Here is a 26,244-nt window from a genome sequence, read left to right on the forward strand (position 1 = left end):
CTAATTACAAACAAGGAGAAGAAGAGAAATAATAAGGTGTACACACAAACACACTCATATTTACCAACACTTTTTCCAGATTGATTTTGAGATGTCTGGACTCAAGGGCAAAAAATGCTAATGAACTGTTCATACTTTTAATAACTTTTAATTATAATGTGATTTCTTTCAAAAATCAATGTTACCCTTCTATTTAAATTGCATGCCTCAAATAAAATTACGGTTGCAAATCATGTAGTTTTAGTGAGAATAAAGTACTCTTCAAATTTCCACTCACAATATTGATGTAGTTGAAGGCCAATAAGACCTCATTACACTGTATCTTGGTTATTTAATTAATATTGGATGGGAGAAAGAAGGCACTCTTTATTGTATGAAAGCCATGGACTGTGGACATGGATCAGCAACACAGTGGCAGTCCAGTCCCAGGGGCGACAGAAAACAATCTCTGCTGGGGATTTCTCCTGACCTTCAGACTCAATACTCCCAAAGCAGTCTGATATCTAGGAAAATATGAAATATGTTCAATGTAAAAATAGCTTCCCTCATATATATATATATATATATGTTTTTTTTTTTTACTGTGGACAGCTGCCATTCTCCCGCGGAAGCAGGTCCAGACAAGACTGTCAGCAGATAGCCGATGTACTGAGACATGACAAAATGAAATGTAACACAAGGAAATTGTATGAATGTAATATAAACAAGATTGTTTACAGTTCATTACCATGACCTGGACAATTGCCTGAACATGCCCAATCTACAGTAAACATAGTGTGACTTCTCTCTTAGTTTTGAGCAAACCCCAGCCATCACTACAACATCAGTGCTAACCCACATCAACATTAGACAAAAACATATGTCGAGAAATTAAATTACCCAGTCCCGACAGCCATACAATCAAATGAGATGTTAAAGATTATATTTATTTCCTTTCTCTGTGAGGTTCCATTTAGCATAGATTACTATACATATAACATGCCATCACTGACTGAGCTTTCCTAGATATTGAACAATGCAGCTGGAAACTATGTCACTATTTTCCAATTTAATTTCATACTGAATAACCTACGATATGGCATCTACACTGATTTGATTTTTATTCTCTCTGCATCGGGTGAGAGATAGCCGTGTCGCGCTGCTGGCTGGCTCTTGTGAAGAAGTAGTCATAATGGAGAATGGCGCCATTAACATCCCTTGACAGATAACATTTCAGTTTTGCTTGATGGAAAATCTCCAATTGATATAAAATGCCAGATGACAATGAGATGGAGAAAGAACTGGCTTGATTGGATGCAGCAATGGTCGCGGTCTTGAATGCAATCAACTTTGGTTCTATTAGAGTGCTTGATGCCAGGAAGAGAAGAGGAGAGAGGAAGGGAAGGAATTGGAGTGATGTAATTATGCAAGTATCAGATATGACAACTGTTATACTGTTTATAGTTACCGGAACAAGATTCAGTATTTGCTTTCGTTCTCCCATGAGCTTTCAACTGTAAGAATATGTATCTTAAGAACTAACTCTTCTTTAAGTCAAATTCCACGTCTGGAATCACAAACAAAACCACTCAGAGTGCAGAAACCACACAGTTTCTGAAGATGCTGCTTGTTCTATCTTTCCAGCAGATCCAGGATGCGGCTGACCAGGGCATCACATTTGTTGGCTTTATCCAGGAGCCACGAGGGGCCCCTGCCACCAAGATCCACTTAGAACCAGAAACCCCTTCGCTCTCCCTCCACTCCAGCCCCAGCTCAATGCTCGGCTCCCTCAGCAGCGGCAGCCCCCTAACCCCCAGGAACCATGGAGAACAAAGCTCCCCGGATCAGGAGAACATGGAGGCTCCAGACTCCCCATGTGAGGTGCAGGGGGAGAGCTTGCCTGGGACCCCTGGGAAGAGTGGGCTTACTGGGGTAGATGTCAACCACGATGGAGGTTCCTCTCAGGCTGTATCGCCATCCTCAGACGAACAAAGCCAAGAAGAGATAGAGGAGGACACACTGACACACAACAACAACAAGACAAATACCACAGGACCAAAGGAGAAACCGAGCCTGTATACCAAAAGAAACGGTAAGCCCAAAACAAATGTATTATTGTTTAGAATTCATCTCCCCCAAAAGTTAAACAGGTCAGAATTTGGTCTTGCCTGACTGGTGCTGGTTACACGAGCACGGACACTTTGGTTATCATTCCCATTTGAAGGAATGTGTCTGAGTTTTATGCATTACAATTACTGGGAGTGTAGTCGAAAGATGCAGGTAATTCTAAGCAATTTCATGTTCTTTTTCCAAGTTAGCGCTGATTAGCATTGTCAGCTATATTCGGGAAAATTATGGGAGAAGAGAACCTTACTTCCAAGGACACTGTAAAACGAACTTTCTTTAATAGTCTTTCTAGGCTGAAAGTTCTGCAATTGCTGAAAGAAGCATATTATAAAACAATGTCATGAACAGTCATTTTTATTTCAACATTTCGAAAATTCTTTATTGAAACATTTAAACTAAATAGGCAGGACAGAAATGTTCTCCTCGGCAGTGGCACAATACATTATGAGTTTGGAACAGAAATCTTCACTCGGTTTCAAAAAGCCTACTATGTATAACTTATAACAATACACCATCGCTATTCTAAAGCTCACACTGCCGTGCATAAATCAATTGAAGTTTGGCTTCATACGAGCATTTTGGAATACCAGATGGAGGGGCCCACCCACACAGTTTTCCCATCCGAAGATTTTTTTGGGTGTGAAAGCATACGCGTGCAAGGATTTGTGTGAGCGTTTGTGTGCCTATGCACACACCATCGTGAATGTGTGTTTTCGTGTGAGTACGCTCATGTACTCTCTTGGCTCCAGCACCTCGGCCCATCTGGACCCCCCCTACCATGCGTTTTGCACTTAGATAATCTCTCATCCCCTACCTCCTTCAGCGTTATCCAATCCTCCTACACTCATCCACCCTCACGACAACCTTCACCCAGACCCCTCCCCTCCTCATTGCCTCACCAATCCTTTCTCATTCCCAAACCTTCCAACATACTCTCCACCCTCCCTGCCCCCCCCCCCCCTCTCTCCCCTGACATTCCACATCCCCCACACTCCCAGCCTGTTATGGCGTGTGATTGTGTGCCAAGTTACCATGTCCCTTGCTTCTAATTCTCTCTGCTGAGATTGACTCCGATTCCCAGTTATGGCTGGCCTGTCCACTGTAATCCTCTTCATTCAGCTGCAGGTGTACATATGCTGTAGTCAAAAGGGTAAATTGGGTCAACTGCAAACTTTAACCATAGTCTAAACTGAAGCAGTATCCACAATGCAAATAAGAAGAAATATATTGAATAGTGCAGCTGTTGATGAGATCTGTCTGGTTGGAGCAATGGTGTCGAGTGGTTAGTGGGAGAAAGAAAGAAAGAAAGAAAGAAAGAAAGAAAGAAAGAAAGAAAGAAAGAAAGAAAGAAAGAAAGAAAGAAAGAAAGAAAGAAAGAAAGAAAGAAAAGAAAGAAAAATAAAACAATAAGCATTCACATATTTAATAAGATAACGTCCCACAGGATTGGTAAAAGGACAGAAAATACTTCAGCAGAGTTAAACTTGTCAGTTGGACAGGCATCCATGAGACGAGACTTTGAAGTGACATGTTTGAACGTTGTAATTGCATTCATGCGCTCGTTACCCTGTTAGCTGCTAACGTCAACACATAGCAGACCAGAGAAGGTAACTTCACAAAGACTGTCAGTCATGTAATACCTTTCATGTGAAACTTTAATAGGTCTCAAGATACTTAACCTGAAACATACTGTACTGGATACACTCCACAGTGCTAATTGTATGTGTGTGTGCTTTAAAGCCAAACCCCAAGACAAATAACTATATACCTACTGGAGAATTCTATTAGCATGCATGTTTGCATTTGACAGAAAAACAGGCAGGTCAGTGACATTCTATGAATGTTTATGAAAGTACTGTCTCTTGTCCATGAGCATTTAGGGATAAAAAAATAATTTGACTGTATCCTAAAACAATTCAATAAGTCAGTTTGAGAAGCCACATATTAGGTTAAAGCCTAATCAAGTAATTCCTCCTCTTACTTACGGGAGTCGGGTGGCTGAGCGGTTAGGGAATCGAGCTAGTAATCTGAAGGTTGCCAGTTCAATTCCCAGCCGTGCCAACATAACACGTGTCCTTGGGCAAGGCACTTCACCCTACTTGCCTCGGGGAGAATGTCCCCGTACTTACTATAAGTCGCTCTGGATAAGAGCGTCTGCTAAAATGACTAAATGTAAATGTACTCCCTGTCCTGTACCAATATTAGATGAGCCAGCGACATTGTTCAAGATTAATAGTTAGAATGTATAGATTGTATTGGACCGTTACCTAAAATGTAATCTGGTAACCAGTTTTGATGACAATTATGTGTAGAGCCACCAGATGTTCCAGTGAGGACACTGACATCACACACCCTATCCTCTCCACAATACGTTTGGCATGTTGCATGTTGGTTGGTCCCTTTCTGCCCCTCAGACATAGGCAAGTTACTTCTGGGTTTGAAACAAGAATTCAGACAGAGTTAGAAATGTTGACTCACACCTATGTTACTGCTTCGCAGTGGTTGGGCTGACTTGTGTCTTGCTGTGGAATTTGGTGGCCAGCTGTCACATCGCTCAAGCGTGCAAGCAATAAAATTATAATCAATTATTTATTATTTCTGGTTATCTGACTGACACACTGACAGATGAAACTGTTCGGTCCGTGTGTGTTTGTGTGTGTGTGTGTGTGTGTGGGGGGGGGGGTGCAAGTGTGTGTGCATGGCTGTGGGTGGATGGCTTGGAGTACAGCACATTCTGGCCCTCCATCTGGTTCAGAGGGGAATGTTGTTGCATTCAATGAAATGCATTCAATTTAAAAGAATAATGTTGCCATTTAGTTGCAGTTGCTATAGCAAAAGTTCATAAACATTGTAATTTATTTTCCATACTGAATCAAGACAATTTCATGATTTACTTTCCAAGAAAAGTATATGCGAAGATATGTGTCCTGTTTCAAGTGTCCTGTTTTTGCCATGGAGTTAAATGCATCATGAATTAGAGCTTGAGAGAAACCAGTTGTAAACATTGTAATGAATTATTGATCTATTGTAGTATATACTGTAGCTCCTCTGTGACAAAGAATGTGTCACCTTTGTTCCACCCCATCTGTTTCATGGTATAATTCATTAGTGTTATGAGAGACATAATTTTGCAGGAGTATGACTCAATTACTTAACAACATGATATCCCTTCAGCACAGAAAATGAATAAACCATAGTTTAACTCTCTTTGCCACACTCAAAACAATTCAGCAAATAAAGATTTCCCCATTTTTAGGACTATTAGTATTTTCCCTGTATGTGGGAACATTGTGTTTGACCAGGTATTAGGTAAATATATACAAAGTATTTTTTATAATAAATCTAGTCAAAAAGTAGTAGTTGTACCTTCCTATGATGCTGAAAAATGCTGCCCTCATGCTGACCTCACGCTGCCCTCATGCTGCCCTCATGCTTCCCTCATGCTGCCCTCATGCTGCCCTCATGCTGACCTCACGCTCCCCTCACGCTGCCCTCATGCTGCCCTCATGCTGCCCTCACGCTGCCCTCACGCTGCCCTCACGCCTCCCTCACGTTGACCTCACGCTCCACTCACGCTGCCCTCATGCTGCCCTCATGCTGCCCTCACGCTGCCCTCATGCTTCCCTCATGCTGCCCTCACGCTGCCCTCATGCTGCCCTCACGCTGCCCTCATGCTGCCCTCATGCTGACCTCACGCTCCCCTCATGCTGCCCTCACGCTGCCCTCACGCTTCCCTCAAGTTGACCTCATGCTGCCCTCACGCTTCCCTCACGCTTCTCTGATGCTTCTCTCACGCTTCTCTCACGCTTCCCTCACGCTCCCCTCACGCAGCCCTCATGCTGCCCTCACGCTTCCCTCAAGTTGACCTCATGCTGCCCTCACGCTTCCCTCACGCTTCTCTCATGCTTCTCTCACGCTTCTCTCACGCTTCCCTCACGCTCCCCTCACGCAGCCCTCATGCTGCCCTCACGCTTCCCTCACGCTTCTCTCATGCTTCCCTCACACTGACCTCATGCTGACCTCATGCTTCCCTCACGCTGACCTCATGCTGCCCACACACTGCCCTCACATTGTTCTTTGCCTTCTCAGGGATGGAGCTTCTCGCCCTGTTCAACCACCCGGCGGTCCGTGAAAGCCAGTTGAAGTATTACACCGTCAAGGTGCCTCTGAGGGTTCAGCTCCGCGGTGAGGGGGTCAAAGGGGTGGAGGCCAACTGGTTGGACCACATGACTCAGCACTTCAACAATGGAGCTTCGCTTGTCGATGGATACTTCCACCTGGGCAACGATAATGGTAAACGTGCATCACCGTGACTGTCTAAATGCTCAAGATCTTGTTTTTCACTATCCAATTTGGCATATGGGAAACAATTTGCTGTAAGTCAACCAACATATTCCAGCCAAATTTATAACTTAGTCATTGTTCAATTTGCAATGCAAAACTGTTGTCCATTGCCCCCCACCCTTTCTGTGTCTGTCTGTCTTGTTGTTTTGCCCAGTAACCACTCCCCTACCCCACAGTGTCCTCTCCAGCAAGGCCCTAGGGCGTGCTACTTAGTTCTGACGCCGTTGGTTTCAACCAGCTTGAGCAAATATAAGTCATAATTCATTAATCTTCTAAAGTGAACGCATCAGCGACTCTGAAACACAGATAATTAACCTGATAGCAAATTAGTGCCTCCTTGCATATTTTATGTAAAGGGAATGGGGTAATGAACTGTGTTATTATAATTCCATTTTCATTTTTCTATTGGGTTAGTCTAATGTATTTTGCATATGTGCCTGAAATTGCCACATAGAAACGCCTGGTCTGGAAAAGTAAATATATAGTAAACTGTTCTGCTTGGCTGAAGAAATGTGTTCTTTATTTGAGTGTCCCATAGTGGAAACATCAACAGACAGACATCCATTTTCAAAACCGATAATTTAGTGTAGGTGAAGGTTGTACTGGTGATGGTGTTTAACGTTTAGAGATCTATAACAAAGACCAGGCAGCATCCAGCCATTTGTTAGATAATTAGATCAATAATTATATAATTACTGTATATCAAACAGAGGATCAGCTTATTTTAACAAGCCTTGAGAACCCATGGCTGTACAGACATCTCCAAATATAGCACCTCTTTGAGATCACTGTTTTAATTAATTACGAGACACTCCCCCCTAAAACTGGAAACGAGCTTCACCATGTACACGTCAAGGATATATTCAGTGGTGAAGATCAGGGTAATCATAATGAGTGTACGCAATTGTTTGTTACCATGCAGGGTAAATCAAGTTGTTAGGTTAATAAGGAGGCTTATGTTTGAAGTTATTAACAGATGTCGTTTGTTTACCAATGTTAGCAATCGTCCCATAAATGAGATACTCTGTATCTAAATAAAAACCAACAGTGAAATGTCCAAAATCTAGGGAGATGCAGGTTGTTAGAATTGATCGTGTTAAATGTGTGAACTGGATAGTTTAAACAACAGTGTGAAGCGGGGTGAAGAGAGTCAAGGAGATATATGTTCTTGTAGATGAGAGAGTATGTTAGATTTATGTTGATTTATAAATAAAAGTATTCTTTCATCTATTGAGAAGAGGTGCCAATAGTTCATTACCAGTTGACAAAATGATCAGAAAGTCCAAACAATGTTAATATAAATCAAGTATGGTGAAATCAAACAGAAGTTCAATTTTTTTAGACCAATTTAATCTGCAGTTTCCTGATGTCAACTGCAGTATTCACTTATTACTATTGGAGGTGGACTTTTTCAGCTCAGGGATTCAATTATACACTAGAACCCCTGGTTAAATCTGGTTAAGGAACAAGCCAATGAATTAATTGACATTTTGTCACCTATAAAGAAATGGACACCATGAAGTTAAAAAGTTGCAATGGGTCCCATCTACAGGCTTATATGTTGTTTTCATTAAATTGCCAACAAATATAACCAGATCATCATCATTTTATGACTTGACACCTCTGCATTTTCTGCCCTTGTTTTGCTGCTATTGTTTTCCTTTCTTACAGTCACACGCTTCTTTGTTCATATTCATGCATTCATATTTATATATTCCTCCTTATCTGGTGCCCTTTGCCTAAACACAACACCATCTCCCTATTGTGCTTGTTGTCGGCTGCCGAGGATGGTCCAAGGGAATACGCATACACCACACACTCACAATCACACTCACTCACAAACCGTCTCGCCCCATCCCGCTCACCCAGAAGATGGGTTTCCATGGTGAAGCTTGCTGAGGAGGCGTCGGAGGTTGAAGTGTGTGGGGAGGGGTTGGTAATAGTGGTGAGGGGGGGGGGGGGGGATCCTGTTTAATATTGTGGCTTGGCTAGGCGGGAGAGGGTGGGAGTGTGTTCGAAGAAAATAGAGACTTTTACAGCACTGAGGGGTCGGATATTAGACCATTATTGAATTTAGCAGAATCTCCACCAGCAGAGCAGTCATCTCTACTAGCCCTATGTCATGAGACGACCTTTAAACATTCCTACTCAGCACGTCACCTTAGCACAGCAGCAGACGCGCACACGGTGTGTACGTCTCCCTAACACATACACACAGCCAGAGCTCGGCTGGAGTTCTGAGATGGGGCAACGAGTTTGTTTACTGGTGAACTGACACTAATGGTGTTGACGGGGATTTTTTATTTATTGTTACATTTAGCTTAAGCTATCTCCAGTCCCACTATAAGGATTTGTAGCCTGGGCTGTGAGACATTGAGCCATTCATATGCATGACAGTAAGCTTTGGGCTTTATATATTCAGGCAAAGCAGAAGGAAGATCCAGGCATATGAAATTCCAATACGGTATTAGGAGGGAAATGATGTGCTTGCATTTTTGGAGAGACAATGTCTTGGATTGTAGAATTAGAGGTATGAAGGCCTGTGTCTGCATGTATGTGTGTGTCCTGCTTGCCTTCCTGTCTGTATGTATATTTCTCTGAAAGGTGTCTCTTTAGATGGTCTGCCGAACCATTCAAGTCATATTCTTGACAAAATCCCCTTAGCTACAGCCAGAAATCTGCCTAGAAACAACAGCTGCGTGGCCCCAAGCCTCCAGACCTTTGGCTCACCGGGGAAGAGCCCCGACCAATCCACACACATTAGTAACCTCCCCATCCATCCCTTTCTCTCTATCTCTCTTTCTCCCTCTCTGTTTCTCTCTTTCCCACTCCCTCTTTACCTCTGCATCTGCTTCTCCCTCTCGGTTCCGAGCTGTCCCATTTAAAATATAGATAAGCTGTCACAGCCATGTCTCCTTGTCTGTCAGGCAGTGCTGAGCACACATGTTTAAATCATGTCAGTAGTACACATGACTTGGGGCAGGGGCAGTTAGTGGCTTCCACTCGGTCAAGACAACCTCAAGCTCACACAGTCCTCTGACTCCCTTGTGTGTGTCTCCCTCAAGGAAGTCTGCTTGCCAAGTACGTGTGAAGCCGTCAGGCTGTGTCACCCTGCGACTCCACCCGTCTCCCTCGAAAGTCCTTCTGTCTTTATGTTCCTTTGCTGTTATTTTCAGTCTCAGTTAAGCATTAGCATGTGTCTCTATGTGTGCTAGCCCCAGGTGCTTTGGACGTTTTGGAAGGGTACAAGTTGGTGTCTCGCGAGATACCCTTCAGTCAGTAGAAGATGCATAATGTTTACATTATTTGTGTGGCCTCTTATCCCAGCCCGGTCTGTTTCTTCAGCCCCTTCTGCTAAGTGTCTGTCTGCATCACAGCCCAGGCGTGTTTCTCCTAAAGCAAAGAGACAGGATCGCTGTGTGCATCTCACCTGAGTGATCCTGCAGCACTGGCGAGGAACGATCAGGCCGACACAATCTCCGCAAGGGCTTTCCAATTATACGCCAAGTAGGGACGACTGATGAATGATGTGGGGAAGATGGAGAGGTGGATGGAAGAGGGAGGAGGGAAGGAGGTATAGGGGGTGGGTGGTTGGTTGGGGGGCGGGGTGGGGGGTGGGTGGGACACAACGACAATGTCTGTATTTGAAAAGAGCCAAGAGATGTCTGAGAGATGTCTTCAATTGAGCGCACTCAGGCCCTAAATGGGTTTTCTGGGGAGAAAATAAAGGAGCCTGTCGTCCCGCCTCTTCTGACCGGGCTCCCCAGCCACCCCTTGTTCCCCCATTATTATGGCCACGTAATGAAATGTGGAGAGTCTCATGGTGAAGCCTGGGCCCAGCAAACTGTATTAGTGTGTAAATGGTGCGGTAGTAATGAGAAAGCACTCAGGCCAGAACAGAAGTCTGGTTTGGTCTACAAAGGTCTGGGCTGTGTTTTTCACGCTGTTCAGTGCAATAACAAGAGAAGAATAGCCCTTCTTTGTCAGGCAGTGGGTTTTATCCGGGATGCCAATATGGCTAATATGACCATTGGCATCTAAAGACAGTCTGTTTGTTGTGCTTACGTAAATGTAAGTGTGTATTGTTTTAGCCATAGTAATATGGGTCCCTCAGTCTCAAGTGAAGTATTTGTGTCTAATCATGCTCAATGTATCAAAAAATCGGTCCATCCTATAAGGTTTATTTATCCATTCGTCACAGTATCTCACCCACTCTACCTCCGTACAAAAAAACGTAGGAACATATCCAGACCATACGTTACAAATACAAATGCTGAGTGTAGCCTGTGTAATAAATGACCCACTGCATGTGGGGTTGCTGGGTGGCTGCATAATCTCATTAAGTTTCCCTCTGGCCCCAAGGCTTGGCAACAAGACACCCTCTGTCCTGTAAATAGTCTCTCATGGCCGTTCTCTCTATTCTCTGCAGATTTGCTGCCTAAGTCGGTGGAAAGCGTCTTCATCTTCCAAGAGGCAACAGAGGGGGAGTCGAACACCACCACCACCTATGACGCCATCGTGGTTGAGCAGTGGACCGTCATCGACGTGAGTGGCTTTTGTCTCTCATGTTGCAGTTGTTTGTCTTGACATTGAGAGTGGTAGTTGTCACTTTGAAATGTTCCCTGTGCTACCAGTGATCCAGAGGCAAATCTCAATTCATGAGACGTGTCACAGTGGCTTGTCTTATCTCCCTTATCTAGCTCTTATCTTCCCAGCGATTAAGTCCACAGTTTGTAGAAATCCATGTTAGAAATTGATTTCTGTCTACTTTGTTTGGGGGCATTTCTTTCTGACGTGAATGTGTGTTGCATTGAGCCATCAGTATGATTATTTGTGTGTGTGTGCATGTGTGTGTGTTTTGTGTGTGTTGTGTATGTGTGAGTGTGTGTTTGTGTGTGTGTGCTGATGTTATCACAGTAATCGAGTTTGGATTTTCTAGCCCTGGGGCTATCAAAGTGTGAAAGAGACTTTTGTCCTCAAAATGTGACTGTCATTGTCCATCTCAGTATTGGTAGCCAGTAAAAAAAAAACGAAATGGTCATGAAAAGAACTTTTTAACCTTGACATCAACTCATTTTACAGGTGATATATTATAAAGTTAAATATTATTCTATTTTGCCTGTCACATATCAAGTCTTTGAGGTAGATATACAAACTTCACTTGACTGAAAGAGCCCTCAGCCTACCATCGGCTAGCTAACTGTCCAGACAAACTAAACCTTCTGGCTGTGTTTTCAAATATCTGATGAAGTTGGATGTAATTGTGCATCTTACATTTTTGTGCCTCGTTTTATAAAAAACAATGTTTTTGTACCATGATGTAAAAAGAACATGTACATGGCAACACCTATAGTGAAACGATTGTAGTTAGTAGAACTGATTGCAGTTACACTTCATTACGGTTTAACTGTACAAGTTATTATACAAATTAAACTTAGTATGGGGGAGGTTGGGCTTTCCAGGGGTAAGTGCATGTTAACATTGATCTTGGTCAATATTCTTGTTCAACATTCACCTACTGTACCACTACACCTCTTCCCCAAACTCTGCCTTCTTACACTAATAACCTTATCTGCTAACACTTAATACCATTCATGAATTACTATGTACCTACAATGTTCTTACTAATTGTATTTGTATTGCTATGGAGTTACTTTGTAGTTGACGTGACCTGTAAGGGAGTCGGTGTAGATCCGACTAAAGAACAAAGATCTAAACGTGTTCATTCATCTGTTGCCTACTATAACAAGTTTTTTTTCTGAAGACTGTAGGTATATTGACCCAATTTCAAGGAGTGCACAGAAAAGGAATAACTCGGCCGACACCACGTCCTCCACAATGACAGCTCGAATACAAAGCTTGTCTACAGACTCGAAAGAAAAATCAATAAGGAGTGCAGCCTTAGGTTTGGTGCTTGACAGCCCCCTCCTCCAACTCCTATGATTGTGTTACACAGCAACAACAAAAAAGTTGTTCTCTTTAATAACCTCAGTGAAGACCATTCTTCATAAATTTGCTTGCTGGTAATGTCAATATTACTTCTTATTCCTGAAGGGGAAATCCATTAGCATCATGTTATTGTATTTCCGACAATCTTGTTATATCCAGATGAATTATTAAGGACAAACCTGAGGTGAGGCAACAGGAAGTTGACGTTAGTTACATTTGTTGCTTGGGCACCAGTATTCTTTGCCTTACAGCTTGTTTTTAGATTCTGTGCCACTGAGTGATTTTCTAGTTCTCAAAATGATTAACCCTGTAGGACAACATTTGAGTAGCTCTAAAAGCAAACCCTCTTGTTTTCTCAATGCCCCATGAGTGTTTCCTTTAGGGGCTATATTGAATGGAACTCACCAGTACATAGCCATTATCAATATTATTTACCAAGAAATTTAACAGATCTGTAGGCTAGTTGAAGTTATTATCTGCAGCTTTCTCAGAATTGACGTTGATGTTACTGTAATTATTATTTTCTAATGGTCTGAAGTCCTGACTTTGAAGAGCGTCAGTAGAGTCACTAGAAATCCCTTTAGTAAAATGAATCAAAAATGAATGAATGTCAACAAACACCACAGCATCAGGATGTGTGAGTGTGTGGTGTGTTTGTGTGTGTGTGTGTGTGTGTGTGTGTGTGTGTGTGTGTGTGTGCGTGTGTGTGCGTGTGTGTGTTCACATTCACACACATATACAAAGGAAAAGTGATTTGGATGTTGTTGTTCTACATAGTTGATGACATCTATAGAAATAACAAAAAAGTGTACATATCAAATGGAAGCTCACTGGTTAAGCAAGGGGATATCTGGTGGGATTGTATCAGTGTATTATTTGCCCATAATATTTTCTCTGGCGGAGGTGAGAAAGGAGATGACCTAGATACAAGATACAATTTCTCAGTCCCTGCAAGTGTGAAACAGTCCAGTACTGTGGTGAGAAGTGTGACTGTTGTGGAGGGGCCTATGGGGAAACCTCTGAAATAAGAATAGACAGACAATAATAGAAATACCACAATTTAAATATATAATTCTATTTAAAAAGAGATGAAAATCATTGTTTTCAGTCAACAAGAAGATTTATTTGAACTTATTTAAAAACATACCCCTTGTCTGAAGAAGCAGATCAGAACAAAAACAAAACAATGGCCCTGTGTTTTCTATCTCCAAATTCCTTAAGTGCACTCTGAACTTCAAGCTGACCTCAGCTCCACCCTCTCCTGAAGCGTTTTTAAACCTCTTCAACGCTTTGGCTTCATCCCAACCTTATCACACACTTCATCATGTATGCCTAAGCATTGTTAACACCCCACCTTTAGTATTTATTTGACCATGTAGGGTTATTTTTACATTTTCTATACTTTATCTTTACTCAAGATTATACCTTGAGTAAAGATCACCATACAACCTTGCTTAGCTTTTGATTTACCTAGCTGTATGATGTGGTGAATCACATAAAGGAGAACCTTTAAAAGCTTTAACCTTTCTCTCAGAAGTGGCCTACTATTTCACAGAAATCCTTTCTCAATCAATACCCCTTGAATGTACAAGTATAAAAAAAAACATTTCTGGAAAGGTTCCAAAACTAAAGTCTTTGAGAGGCTGGAAGAATGAATGCCAATGTAAATAACCATTACAACATACTTTATTTTCTGCAGAGGTAGCTTGTGATTCCAAATGTTGGGCTGCTGTAAATGTGTCATGTTTGTCAGTGTTGTCATGGTGATGTGTACTGTGTGTACTGTATGCTGATAGAGATACTATTAGATCTGGTGGATCTCAACATTCAAAAAATAATAATGATATTGGAGGACCTTTGTCTGTGTGGCTAACTTGTTGACCTGATCAGAGCAGTTTCCTATATGCTTTGAAAATGGCTGGAGAAGAAGAATAAACCGTCATTAATCTCGCAATTGAGTATCAGTAGAACTGTTGTGAACTAGGTTTCTTGTTTTTTGTGTAAGTGCCAGCGAGTTGGTATGTTTGACACGTGCCGTGGTTTCTCAGTCAGTACAAATATGTAGAGCACAACAAACCACTAACACATCCTGTGAGAGCAAATGCAATGTGGGTGTTTGTGTGTGGGTGTGCATGTACATGAATGTACTGCATTTGTGTGTGATCATATCCATCAAACTTATGAGAGGTTGGTGGCTGGCTCTCCGGTTAAGGGCACGTATCTCATAGACCAAGGCCTGACTCAAGTGCCCAGGTTCAATTCCAGCCCAGGCTATTTCCTGAATGCCCGCCCACTGTCTCTATTTCTATAAAGCAAAAATGCACCAAAAAATAAATAATAAGGGACAGAGAGTATGCTGTTTTAATAATTGTGTGATGTGATCTCTCCGTAGGGTTTGCAGGTGAAGACAGACTACGTTCCATTACTTCAGTCTCTAGCCATGTATGGGTGGAGACTCACCTGTGTGCTGCCTACACCTATCATCAAGACTAACAGGTAATGTAACTACACTGTGGTTTGGGCATTGTACATGTGTTTCCTAGTGTCCACTCAATGACAAAGCCATCCTTTTTAATCGTTTTAACACCTCAGTCGCCTGAAGTCAGTTCATGTCCCTAAAGAAACCACAAATATATTGTTTTTGGCAATGTGGTTAGGGTGTTGAGCAACATGACTTGAGAAGCAAGCTCGTGTGTGTCACTGGAAAATCTTTTGACAGAGCTATGACTGTCTGTCAGTTGGGTGAGCTCTGACTCAAATGGGTGTAGCACGTGGACGCATCCACTCACTCAAGTATCTATCATGCACCAGAGAGACAGTATGAAGACCGATACAGGAAGCGGTGTGCCGTCCCCACAAGGCTTCTGTCATCAGTGGCTGTTGCAGTTTAGCATGCCCTTGTCTCTGGTGGTCCTTTTTGTGACCGTTCCAGAGCATAGCTGATTAATTACAGATCTATTCTCAACTCTGGTTTTTTTTCCTGTCTCAAAATGCCACAACACAACAGCGCAACATGGCTAATTAATCAAAGAGACGGCCTAGATAAAACACAGCACTCATTTATCTGCCGAAACTGAACGGCATCAGCTGTTGTTGTCCACCAAAACAACTTGATCCAAATCAGATTATCTTAGTCATTACACTTTTTTTATGATTAATTTACACCGAGAATGTTGTATGTATACTGCTTTCACTCTGAGATCCATTATATTCTCTACACTTTATGTAAAGGAATACAGTCTGTTTCATCCCACCCTCATGCTGTTGCAGCAAAGTAAAATAAGCTGTTACATGTTTCATTGTATTCACAAAGACGAACCTTATGTCACAACAATGCTTTTACACAGTATATCAATATCACTGAACACAAATAGCACTCCCATCAAGACATGAAAGAGGCTTAAACATAATTGTAAATCATCTTTGACTTTGTCATTACATTAATGAGCCCTTGATTGATTATGTTGTGTGAGTGCACCACTGAATTACAATCTTGAATGAGCAATTAATGGAGAAACCTAGACACAAGAAGCCTAGACACAAAAGGTAGTCTTTTGTGGTAGTTTTAGGAGGAATACTGGCACCACAATCACATACCTCTTAAAGGAGACTGGATATGGCTAGTAATTTTCCAAGCCACCCAGCTCTTTTCTAGTTTAATGGGCTCTTTTTCTGAGAACTCAGGTTCCTTTCCTCCCATTTTGATTTAGCAGGAAACTGCCCACCAATCTGACAGCCCAGAAAATGGGCTGTGGAGAAACGGTGGAGAAAAAAAAAGGGTTTGGGACGGTTTAAATGGTAAACCTCTGCATGAGACCTTGAAGCCAAGTTGATGTAGATGGAGAGATTTGTGCAGACTCTTAATTTGTTACACTGTTATCTAACTCGCTATCGCTCCTCTCGTGCCAGGTTATGGATTCAGCTTTAATTCAGGATCTAACTCAAAGCTGCATCCCACCAGTGTGTGTGTACGAGCATGCATGTGTATTCGTGTTCATGGGCTTAGATGGGGCTATCTTAGAGAGAGCATTTCTCATGTTTGAGAGAGGAAGAAAAAGAGAGAGAGACAGGAAGCCCATATGTAACAGAATCAGTGTTTCCTGCTCACATTAATCTGTCATCTCAAGTACTCATGTGGATCAAGTGAAAACAGAATGAGACATGAATTGGGGCCAGGGAGATTATGTTGTTGAAGTTTATGGGAAGAGAGAGCGGCCATATTTTAAGGAACAAAGTCCCTTGTGAGCACTCCCCTACATCCATAATAAAACGTGATTGATTTAAGCACGGTCTTTTAAAACAGTTATTTTTGCTTTTACGTCATTGTGGAAAAGTGCTAAGATGCACACTTCAGGGACAGGATAGGATATTGGGAATAGGGGGGTCAATATGCTTGACCACATTAGCCAAGGCATGATATGTGTCTTGGGGGGGGGGGGGGCATTCGAGTGAAATGTATTTCCTCAGTCCCTCTTCACTGTGCGTGTGCAATGACAGAGGGAGAGTAAAGCAAAACTGATGACTGCTTGTTCTCGTTTGAATGCAGTATTGCTGTGTCAACCTACAGCAAAACAAAAGGCAAATGCTAGCCCGTCACTTAGTTCTATAGTAGTAGCGTACGTTTATAGGACCAACTCAAGGTGCTACTAATGTCTACAACCATAGCCTTTTGTAGATATTGTATGTATACAACAAAACAGAATCTGTGTTAACTTTTCTACCCTTTCACCCTCTCCCTATTTTTAACCTCACCCTTTTTTCTCCTGCAACTTAGTGATGGAAGTCTGTCCACCAAACAGATAGTGTTTCTACAGAGACCTGTCTTGCCTCGCAGGAGTAGGGAATCTAAGGTACAGAAAACTTGTTTTCTTCTGCATTTTTTTGTTGGCATGTGTGGGGTCCACTCGCATTCTGTGACTTCATATACTATTGATAACCTCTGACATATGAGATCTTCCGTCACATGCTTATTTCCAATAATTGATATGAGTGATATAATTCTAAAACATTCTTTGTTTGTCTAGTTAATCTCAGAGATATTACTTGAAATGTGTTTTTTTGGCCCAACGGAGTACCCTGAAGATATCAATCATTTCTCTTGAAATTACTTAAATGTTCTTCCCCATATTAACAAGAGTCATTTGAACGATCCTTTTCCCTAGCTTGTCATAAGGTTCCTTTTGTACAGCTTGACAACAATGAGCAATGCATAAACATTGAAGACACATTTTCACCCCAAAATCCTGAATTTCAGAAACTGATGTTTAAAAACCGGAGCAAGTCCAACAAGAACTCTGTCAAAGATGTGCCAAAGACCAAAAAGAAGAAAAACAAGCCATCAGAAGGAGAAAAAGAGCTGGAAGACCCTAAGATTCTTGAAGATGGGGAGAAATTTGTGGAAGAGGAGAGCCAGAGCTTGGACGAAAAGGAGGACGTAGAAGAGAGAGTAAAGAAAGCAGAAGTAGAAACTGAATGGAAAGAGACGGTAGCACCAGAGGAGATGAAGACCGACAATGGAACTAAAAGTGGACTTGAAACTGGGGAAGAATTGGATGGGGATGTAGGAACAGAGGTGAGAGTAGGAAAAGACAAGAGAGCAGAGGAACAAGCCAAAGGAATGGCAAACACTGACCAGAAACAAGAAGGACAGATGGAAACAGTGACTCCTGTAGAAAATGGTGGTGTTGAGGATACAACAGAAATGGTCATTGTGACTGAGGGAGTAGAGGAGACTAAAGATGAAATGTTTAAAACAGGAGAAATTGAAATAGAGGAAGTGAAAGAAAATGGGATAGAGACTGAAAAAGAAAAAGATGGAGATGGAGAGAGTACAAAATCAAAGAATGTTGCCATGCAACAAAACACACCCAAACAGGAAGAACCACTAGTTCAGGAAGAGGTCCAAGAGGAAATGTTTGTTGATGGACATGTCACAGTGACCAATCAAAGCCCTGAAAAAACTCTAGGAACAGCAGAGTAGACCTCATCTTCAGACCATAGCAGAGACCCAACAATTTGTCCAATTCCTCCAAACACCATCACGTGAAGAGGTCATTCAATCTCTGGGACATGCCTAGGGGTGTCACGATATACCGGTATTGACGATAATCATGATATAAAAAAATGAAATATTGATAACATTTTAATAATACACATGATAATACCGTGAAAATAAACCAGCGCAATTTATAATTTTAGATTCTTTATGTTCAACATTGTAAGAACATATTTTGAGTTTAAGTGTAATTCCTTTGCAAAAAAAGAGACAAAACATACAATAAACAGAGTTAAAGTTGAATTTGACTAATAGCATTATTTTATATATATTTTTCAAATTTTCTAGAGACATTGCGATAATATCGTTATTGTGAATTATTTTGGCCACAATAATCGTGTAGTGAAATTCAAATATCGTGACAGCCCTAGACATGCCTCTATCTATTGGAGGGACAGTTGGAGCTTATATCACTGCAACATTTATCTCCCTTATTCTTATTTTGCCTCCCCAGAAGACATCTCCCTCTCCAAATTGCCTTTATGTTAGCCTTCAACATACACCCTACTGTATACTCACATGCTGAATGTATATAATTAATGACAGAGGAGAAGATTGTAAAGGATGCCTATACCCAAACTACTGGATTCAATTGAATTTTTTTTATCATTAGGGTCATTGGGTTCAAAATGTACAGACTTGCTACTGCTTATGTCCTGGTCCTATGCTGTAATATACTCAAATAATTGTGTTAATCGAAAAATGAAAGACAAAAACAGGGGTAAAGATTATGGTTATTGTTGCTACAGTCAATCCGGTAAATGGTGAATATACTGTATATCTTTGTCTTTGTGCCCTTGCCATTCAAGTGCTATAGATCAATACTGATAATCATTCTGATTGTCTGGCCAGGAGTGGCAGCTTCACATTGCCTCCTTAACAGGTCCTTATGTTTCAGCAGGTCAAGTGTTCAGTAGTATGAATCATCCTCTGAAGGAGGGTTTAGGTATAGTTAAGGCTCTAATCATATTCAACATAACATTCCAGTCAATGGTATATCACACAGGTCCTGCAGATAAAGAAGCCCGTGGTAAGGACCAAGACCTTTGACAGACGAAATGAGCGAGAGAGAGAGAGAGAGAGAGAGAGAGAAAGAGAGAGAGAGAGAGAGAGAGAGAGAGAGAGAGAGAGAGAGACAGAGATAGAGAGAGGGAGAGAGAAATAAATTGCCTACTTTAATTTAGAAAAGGTCTTTTGAATGGCCATTTCTCACCTATTTTGCTTTGATATTTCACCTCCAGCTTTATTAAGAAGCTCTTTGCTGCATAATTTCTGACAATAAAGAAATACTAATGTACCCTTTCATGGTATCATGTTGTGTTCCATTTTAACAGCTGTCTGCATTGACACTACAGCACAGTAATTTGCAGGCTAATGGATTTTGTCAACGGGGTATCTGTCAGAAGTCACATACAGTTATAATCTGGACTCATTTATGGACCCAATTGACAGTAACCCAACTCACCTTGTCAAACACATGACTCTTCATGTTAACGGTGATTGAGATAGGCATGATTCTAATTGTGTGGCAGTTACCAAGCTAAGTTGGTGTGAGATGTGCGTACCTTTTCAGATGAATGGGGTTCTTTTGGAAATGCGGTCAGTTTTTGTATTTATTACCAGCAGACAGTTCTAGACTGTTTCATGTGAACGGCCGATGTATTGTATAGAGTAGAATTCCAAACTGTTGCCAGGATAGCCTTGCCAAATGTGGCCCTAATAGTCCTTTGAAGGTGTTGTAGAGGCCATTAGTTTGTGTTGTCGTCTTATTAAAGAGCATTGCATTCAGTGTTTTTAGGTAAATGAAAGGTAAAATCTATGTTTCCTGAGGTGAGGTCTGAGTTGTTAGCTTAACACATTTTAAGTAAAGTTTTTTAATTTGAAGGTGAAATTGTCTACCTTTGACTTTTACAACCAGTGTTTGGGATTTGGTTTGGAAGTACAGGTTCTGTGTACTGTAATGCTGTCGTGCTTGAGCTTGCTAAAAGGTGTTTCTGATGGATGCTGTTAGCTTTGAGGATTGACAGGGGTTTTTTAGCTCTGGGGTCATTATTTCTGACCCTTTTCACCATATGCTTCTTGTCCTCCTGGCCCGAGATGATGGAGCTGGATCCTGTGAGCATGAGGTCATAAATAATGGCAGAAAGGTCAGGGGTCACGATGGAGCTCAAATTGATTTTCCACAAGTGGAAGGGGGTGAAGTATACAGGACTTTGCCTAAGCAATGGAAAATACCCATCATGATATCAAGTCTGGGTGATCTCTTATTGGAACATTATTTGTGGTATTATTGTATTGCTATTCTTCTCTTTCTAAAACATTTTGCTTCAGGCTGTATGATCCTTAAAAAGCATTTTTTGTATTTGCCAATTTTGTTTTAGCCATTTTGGATTACAGGTGATTTTTTATCATTAACAACTACAGTTCAGTATTTAGTTGATACAAAGATTAACAGGATACAAATGACAGTGAAAAACTATCTTTGTGATGATGAAGATTATCAGGAAAATTTGAAAGATTTCCCAGTTGCATTATATTAAGTTTTGTAGGAATGCTATCATTCTTCCTATTGTGAATGTCAGTTGAACGGCTATGGCGTTTTATAAAAGAAATTCCTGATTCATTTATTTCAGAACGTTGTTTTTCATATCACAAATTCAATTGGTGTAGATCCTTTTTCATTTTTCATATCTTTGACAGGTATTCCCCTTTGACATTATTGAACACTGGAATTGAATTGCCTGAACAAACATAATGTTAATTTAGTAACTGGGTAAAAGTTCAGCCAACCAGTTTTGGGTGATCTCATACTTTATATCATTTTTGAACGCCTACAGGAGTCCGGTTTGACGTTCATTACCATGTACAACAATGACCTTCAAAGAATTGGGGTCAAATTACACCAGGTCCTGTTTCCGTCTATACCACCCGGGGTCACCACCCCCATGGTTTTGTCTCTGGCTGTTAAGGAATGATTGGCTGTTTTAGATAAAGTCCTGGGATTGGGACATGAAAAAATTATGATGGAGAGGGAGTAAAGCAGGATCTGGAACTTCATCAGTTAAATTATGCTGAACCATGTTTACTTTCCCTGCCGTGACAGGACCAAGACCTGTGACTAATGTTAGATCTCTTCAGCTTTGTCTAGAATCTTATACAAACTTATGTAAAAAGCTAATATGCTGTTTCCTGTCTTATGTAACCACAACTGTCTGAAGCTCAGCAGTGGAGCAATTGTTCTAGGGTGACACTGTGCAAATACATTTTTGTGGTACAGGGTTCATTCCTGTGTGCTATGTTGTGAAATGGACAGATGAGAAATTACATGACACAATACAATAGGATGGCAAATTATTTTAAAAGTTGTTTTGGCCTGTAGACAATGTATATGTATTTTCATCTGATGTTGCTGTTTTCCTCACCTCGGCCGTCTTCTTGAATGTTGAGTATCTTTGTTCATCGTCAATGCTGGGATTACATGTAAGGAACAATATTTGTATCTTTGCTATCATGGAAAGTGTTTGCATTTGTATTGTTCATGACATCTGTACAATTTGTATATTATAAAATAATTTATATTTAATGTGTAAATGTGTGGTTTATTTTTCACGTACAAGATATTGGTACAATCATCCAAAAGCAGAGGAGAATAAGCATGCAAATTAAGATATAAAAATATCTCTTTACCAACTGCATGCATTCACTGTTGAGAACTCTTAGTACTCAGTACTTCCTGTTTCTCGGTATGGACAATAGGAAAAACAAGCTCAGACAGGTCATCTCCATGTTTTAAATAAAGAACTCTTATGTTGTCTTTGGAATGGTCAAAGAATGTAAATGTCTCCATTCTTTGACCATTCCAAGGAGAGCAACTACTTAAGCCTCTAGTACCTAACTAGAGAGCTTTCTATTGTTGGACCATACTTGACGAAAGAGCAGCCTGTATGTCTGTATCATGAACACATTATTTTTTGCAGGTTGAGAGTCTTGGGAGTAGATTTGGGGTCACATTTTTTGGGTAAAAATAAATAAATCAAGACCTAAAACGTTTCCAAAGTATATTTTACAGAAATATCCCATGAGTGATGTAGTTGGACCATTGTGCTTATGAAAGTAATCATGAATGAATCATGGGAGGGCAAGCTGGTTTTGAGAAGGACTTTACCACTAAAATCACAACTCTGAAGGTGTTGGAGGTCTTGGTGTTTGGAGGAGTTGATGCAGTAGTTTTTAAGTGTGCTATGAACAGAAGCTGGTCAGAAGTACACATTTCTTATGACTGTAAGATTATTCTTATTTTTCCACCTCTATTTGAAAAAATACTGTTCCACAAATCTGCCACATAAGAAGATCAGATTGGTGTTGGTTTTGAAGGTATTCAGTTTTACAATTTCCTCAAATTGATAATTATCCTGACTATTATGCCTTGGTTGAATAGAAATGAGTACACATGCCACTTTCATATGTATCAAAACAGAGATGTAAAGGTATTCACACAACAGTCACCCACATCAGTTATTAGTTACCTGACTGATTTGCAGTACATCTCAGCCATCTTGTGAAGGATCATGATTCCTGTGATCCACCTCCTAGATAAGCCTGCCACCTAGTGACAAATTGTCACGGACAAAGCCAGTCACTTGCCCCTTCCTATATCCTATATGATTTATTTATGCTCAAATATAAAAGGGAAGCACATTTTCCACAATGGCACCACTATAAGCTATCAGTCCCAGCATTCTATGATTTGCTATTTTATAAGGTTAATTGTGTCACATTATATGTGATTATACAGAGGAATCTTTAAATAAACTATAGCCCCTTCCCCTCTAAACATATTTACATGTTGTCAGAAGCTTTTACAATTTATCCGGCAATATTAATCTGCTTTCCTTTGCAATATCTTCTAAAAACCTTTGCTTCGGCATTTGATAAAAGTCTCTCTATTTCAGATTTTTCACACACCCAGCATCAGTAGTAGGCCTAGATTAACAACTCCCCGATTCATTAATTCACCTCTGAGTGTACCAATCGCCTTCTTATCTGTCTCACTCAGGCCTTAAACTGTAAATGAATTAATCCTGTCTCTTGTCATTTCTTAATTAGCTTCATTCCAGGAGGAGGAAAAATGTATGTGTCAGCAACTTCATTTTGTGCTAACTATTGTTATGACTTTGCTCAAAGTTTATTGGTTCATTAGAAACATTGTATTGAAACATATGTCCTCATGTTGATGAGAGTGATGGTGTACCATAAATTATAACTATAAAGGAGATCTCAAGTCAAAGACGTATAAGTCAAAATCAAGCTACTTGTGTAGCCTACTTGTAAATTGTAGACCATGTCATATTTAAATTGTGTGTCAAAAAAAACTAAATAAGAATAACAAGAGAGACAAAGTATTATTATTTTATAAGTTTCCCTTTCATTCATTATAACAACAAAGTCTAGGGGGTCCTTAGTTTGGTCCAGGTTTGTTTTCCAGGTTGAAGTGGTTCACAAGCTGTTACTCATTTCTGGAAAAAAGCATCATGCTAATAATGACAAGGTCAAAATAAAAGCCATCTAATATAAACATTGGTAGAAATCCATAAATACCAACAAACTACAATCTTCTTGTTTGTTTTACCTGGGACTGGGAGCAACAGTGCAAACGCACGTCATTGAGAGACGAGTCGTCCAGCCCATACTGGTACTCTTCCATCTTGGTTTCAATGCCACAGATGCCCCCATTACCACATTCCTGGCTCCAGGTGCCGTACTCTCCCCACTCATTGCCGGTACCCTCCAGAACTGGGTTGCTGCTGCAGCGGAATTTGATGTTATTGACGGCAGTGTCGTCACCAAACATGCCCTGGTGTGGCTCCACACGCAGCTGGAAGGAGATGAGTGTTCCCCTGGGGCAATACTGAGGGCTCGACCAATCACCATAGCTGGAGACGAGGAGTACAATGGGGAAGGAAGGGGGGAAAAGGTAAATGAGCTAAAAGAGTTCATGAGGGAGCATGGAACAGACAGAGGGAGCTCTTTTGATGAATTGCCGGGGATATATAGGTGTAGTTACTCAAGTTTCCTCAATTCTCATATCTTAACAACATTTTTACCCAAAAATTACATGATCAGACAGAATCCTGACTTGTACCCTACATTTAATCTACTCACACAAGGCAGAAGGCTAAAGTTTACAAAGAAGTTTAACAAGTCCTTAAGAGCTAAAGTGTTATCTTACTATCCAGTGTGAGACTCGATTGTATAAAGGAAGCTCCTGTCCTCGGCTTTGGCACAAATGAGGCGAATGCCATTGAGGGAAGTGTCATCCAGAGCATATTGTTTAGGTTCCACCTGAAAGAGAGTAGACAGACACATGCTAGCATGAAATTAACCCAAATGGTAGTGTGGGTTACTTCTATGCACAACTGTATTGATTCCAAAACGGAAAAATAATCTAACCAAACTCTCTCAAACTCGCAATCTGTAAATTGTAGACACATATTACACATAGTTTTTACCCTCAGACTGAACCCAACAGCATAGAATGTGTCAGGGCACATCTCAGGCCATGTCCAATTCCCAAACTGCTCTCCATTGGACACGGTAAGCACAGATGAGTAGGGTCTGCTACTGTATGCCGTGCCTGCACGCTCTACGAACGTCTTCTCCCCAGATGCAGAGAGGCTAGGGGACAACGTAGCAAGGACCACAACAATTGGGAGAAAGATAGCCATGTTTAGAGTCTCAGCCTGAAGACACAGAAAGCCAACTGAGAACTGAAATCTCTTATAGTTTGGCCTGGCCTGATGTGGCCTCCACATTGTTATCTGTATGTTAATTATTTACAGTCTTGTGAACCAGTGTGGGTAGTAGAACAGATGGTCAGATACTGTAAATTGCCACATGTAGTCATAGACCTCTACTGCACCTTTATCCTGCATGCCTGTGCATCAATGATTTTGTCTAGCCATGGTAGTAGTATAAATTTATGTTAAAGTTCCTATAAACACTATCTTGACTCAACTACTATGTGTACATTCATATGTTCATGATGACCATGCAAATCCAGTTCAAAGTGGATTTTCATGTTCATCACAGCTTGGTTGCAGAAACAGCTATAACTATCAATATCTTACCTACCAAATAATATGTTATTGCTAATGCACAATGAAAACACAGATCAAGATTGAAATGAAAGCTTCAACAGATCAAAGCTACTGAATACTGTGGAGAAATACATGACAATGTTTTATTGAGGAAAACTTTGAGGGAAATGAACCCTTAATTGATAACACAAAAACAAATATCTGTGTGTGTTACATTCCCACGGTCCTATTTATGCTTTAAATCTAGAAAAGTCATGTTTTTATTTTGGAATATATCACATAATTTGAATGGATATATTCATTAAATAATAAAGTCCTTAAATAACTTTTTTTTATTTATGCAGTGCTGTTGGGTAACATCTGAAATCATATGGCAGGCCAAACAGGTACTAGAAAAAAACTAAGTTATGTGGGAAGAACCTTTTATTTTCTTATATACATGGATGACTGAAATGAAAGGATACTTTTAGAAAACTGTGACTGGCATCTTATCCTAATACTCTTTAAGGTTAATTGAGGAAAGCCTGAGCTTCTTATAACAAACTCTCTTTATCCGTATAACACACTAATATACCGTTATGGTAAATAACAGTATTATTTAATGCAATTTCTGTCTCAGTAATTTAACGTGTTCCTTCTCTTCACACCCCAGTCATTTTTAGGTGACTCAGGTGTCCAAAAGATCATTGTATT

The 26,244-nt window shown here is 40.7% G+C and overlaps 2 protein-coding genes across 4 annotated transcripts in view; one reads left to right on the forward strand and one right to left on the reverse strand.

Annotated features, from left to right (window-relative positions):
* Positions 1-19,751, forward strand: part of LOC124474727 (raftlin-like) — a 44,399-nt gene extending 24,648 nt beyond the window's left edge. For 2 of the 3 annotated variants that reach the window (XM_047031137.1, XM_047031129.1), the window contains exons 5-10: positions 1,624-2,071; positions 6,196-6,399; positions 10,880-10,995; positions 14,792-14,895; positions 17,174-17,249; positions 17,654-19,751. In XM_047031137.1, the coding sequence (XP_046887093.1) occupies positions 1,624-2,071; positions 6,196-6,399; positions 10,880-10,995; positions 14,792-14,895; positions 17,174-17,249; positions 17,654-18,379 (1,674 nt within the window). In that variant the 3' untranslated portion in view covers positions 18,380-19,751. The remainder of the gene's footprint in view (positions 1-1,623; positions 2,072-6,195; positions 6,400-10,879; positions 10,996-14,791; positions 14,896-17,173; positions 17,250-17,653) is intronic. The other variant, XM_047031146.1, reaches the window with a different exon arrangement.
* A 4,098-nt stretch (positions 19,752-23,849) lies between these two features.
* Positions 23,850-25,219, reverse strand: LOC124480120 (vitelline membrane outer layer protein 1 homolog). Its single transcript, XM_047039204.1, has 4 exons — positions 24,964-25,219; positions 24,684-24,796; positions 24,084-24,387; positions 23,850-23,970 (listed from the first exon to the last, which is right to left on the reverse strand). The coding sequence occupies exons 1-4, from the start codon at positions 25,177-25,179 to the stop codon at positions 23,965-23,967; spliced, it is 639 nt and encodes a 212-aa protein (XP_046895160.1). The 5' UTR covers positions 25,180-25,219; the 3' UTR covers positions 23,850-23,964.
* Between the last annotated feature and the right edge of the window lie 1,025 nt (positions 25,220-26,244).

Source organism: Hypomesus transpacificus, chromosome 2 (genome assembly GCF_021917145.1).
Source record: "Hypomesus transpacificus isolate Combined female chromosome 2, fHypTra1, whole genome shotgun sequence".
NCBI classification, from domain to species: Eukaryota; Metazoa; Chordata; class Actinopteri; order Osmeriformes; family Osmeridae; genus Hypomesus; species Hypomesus transpacificus.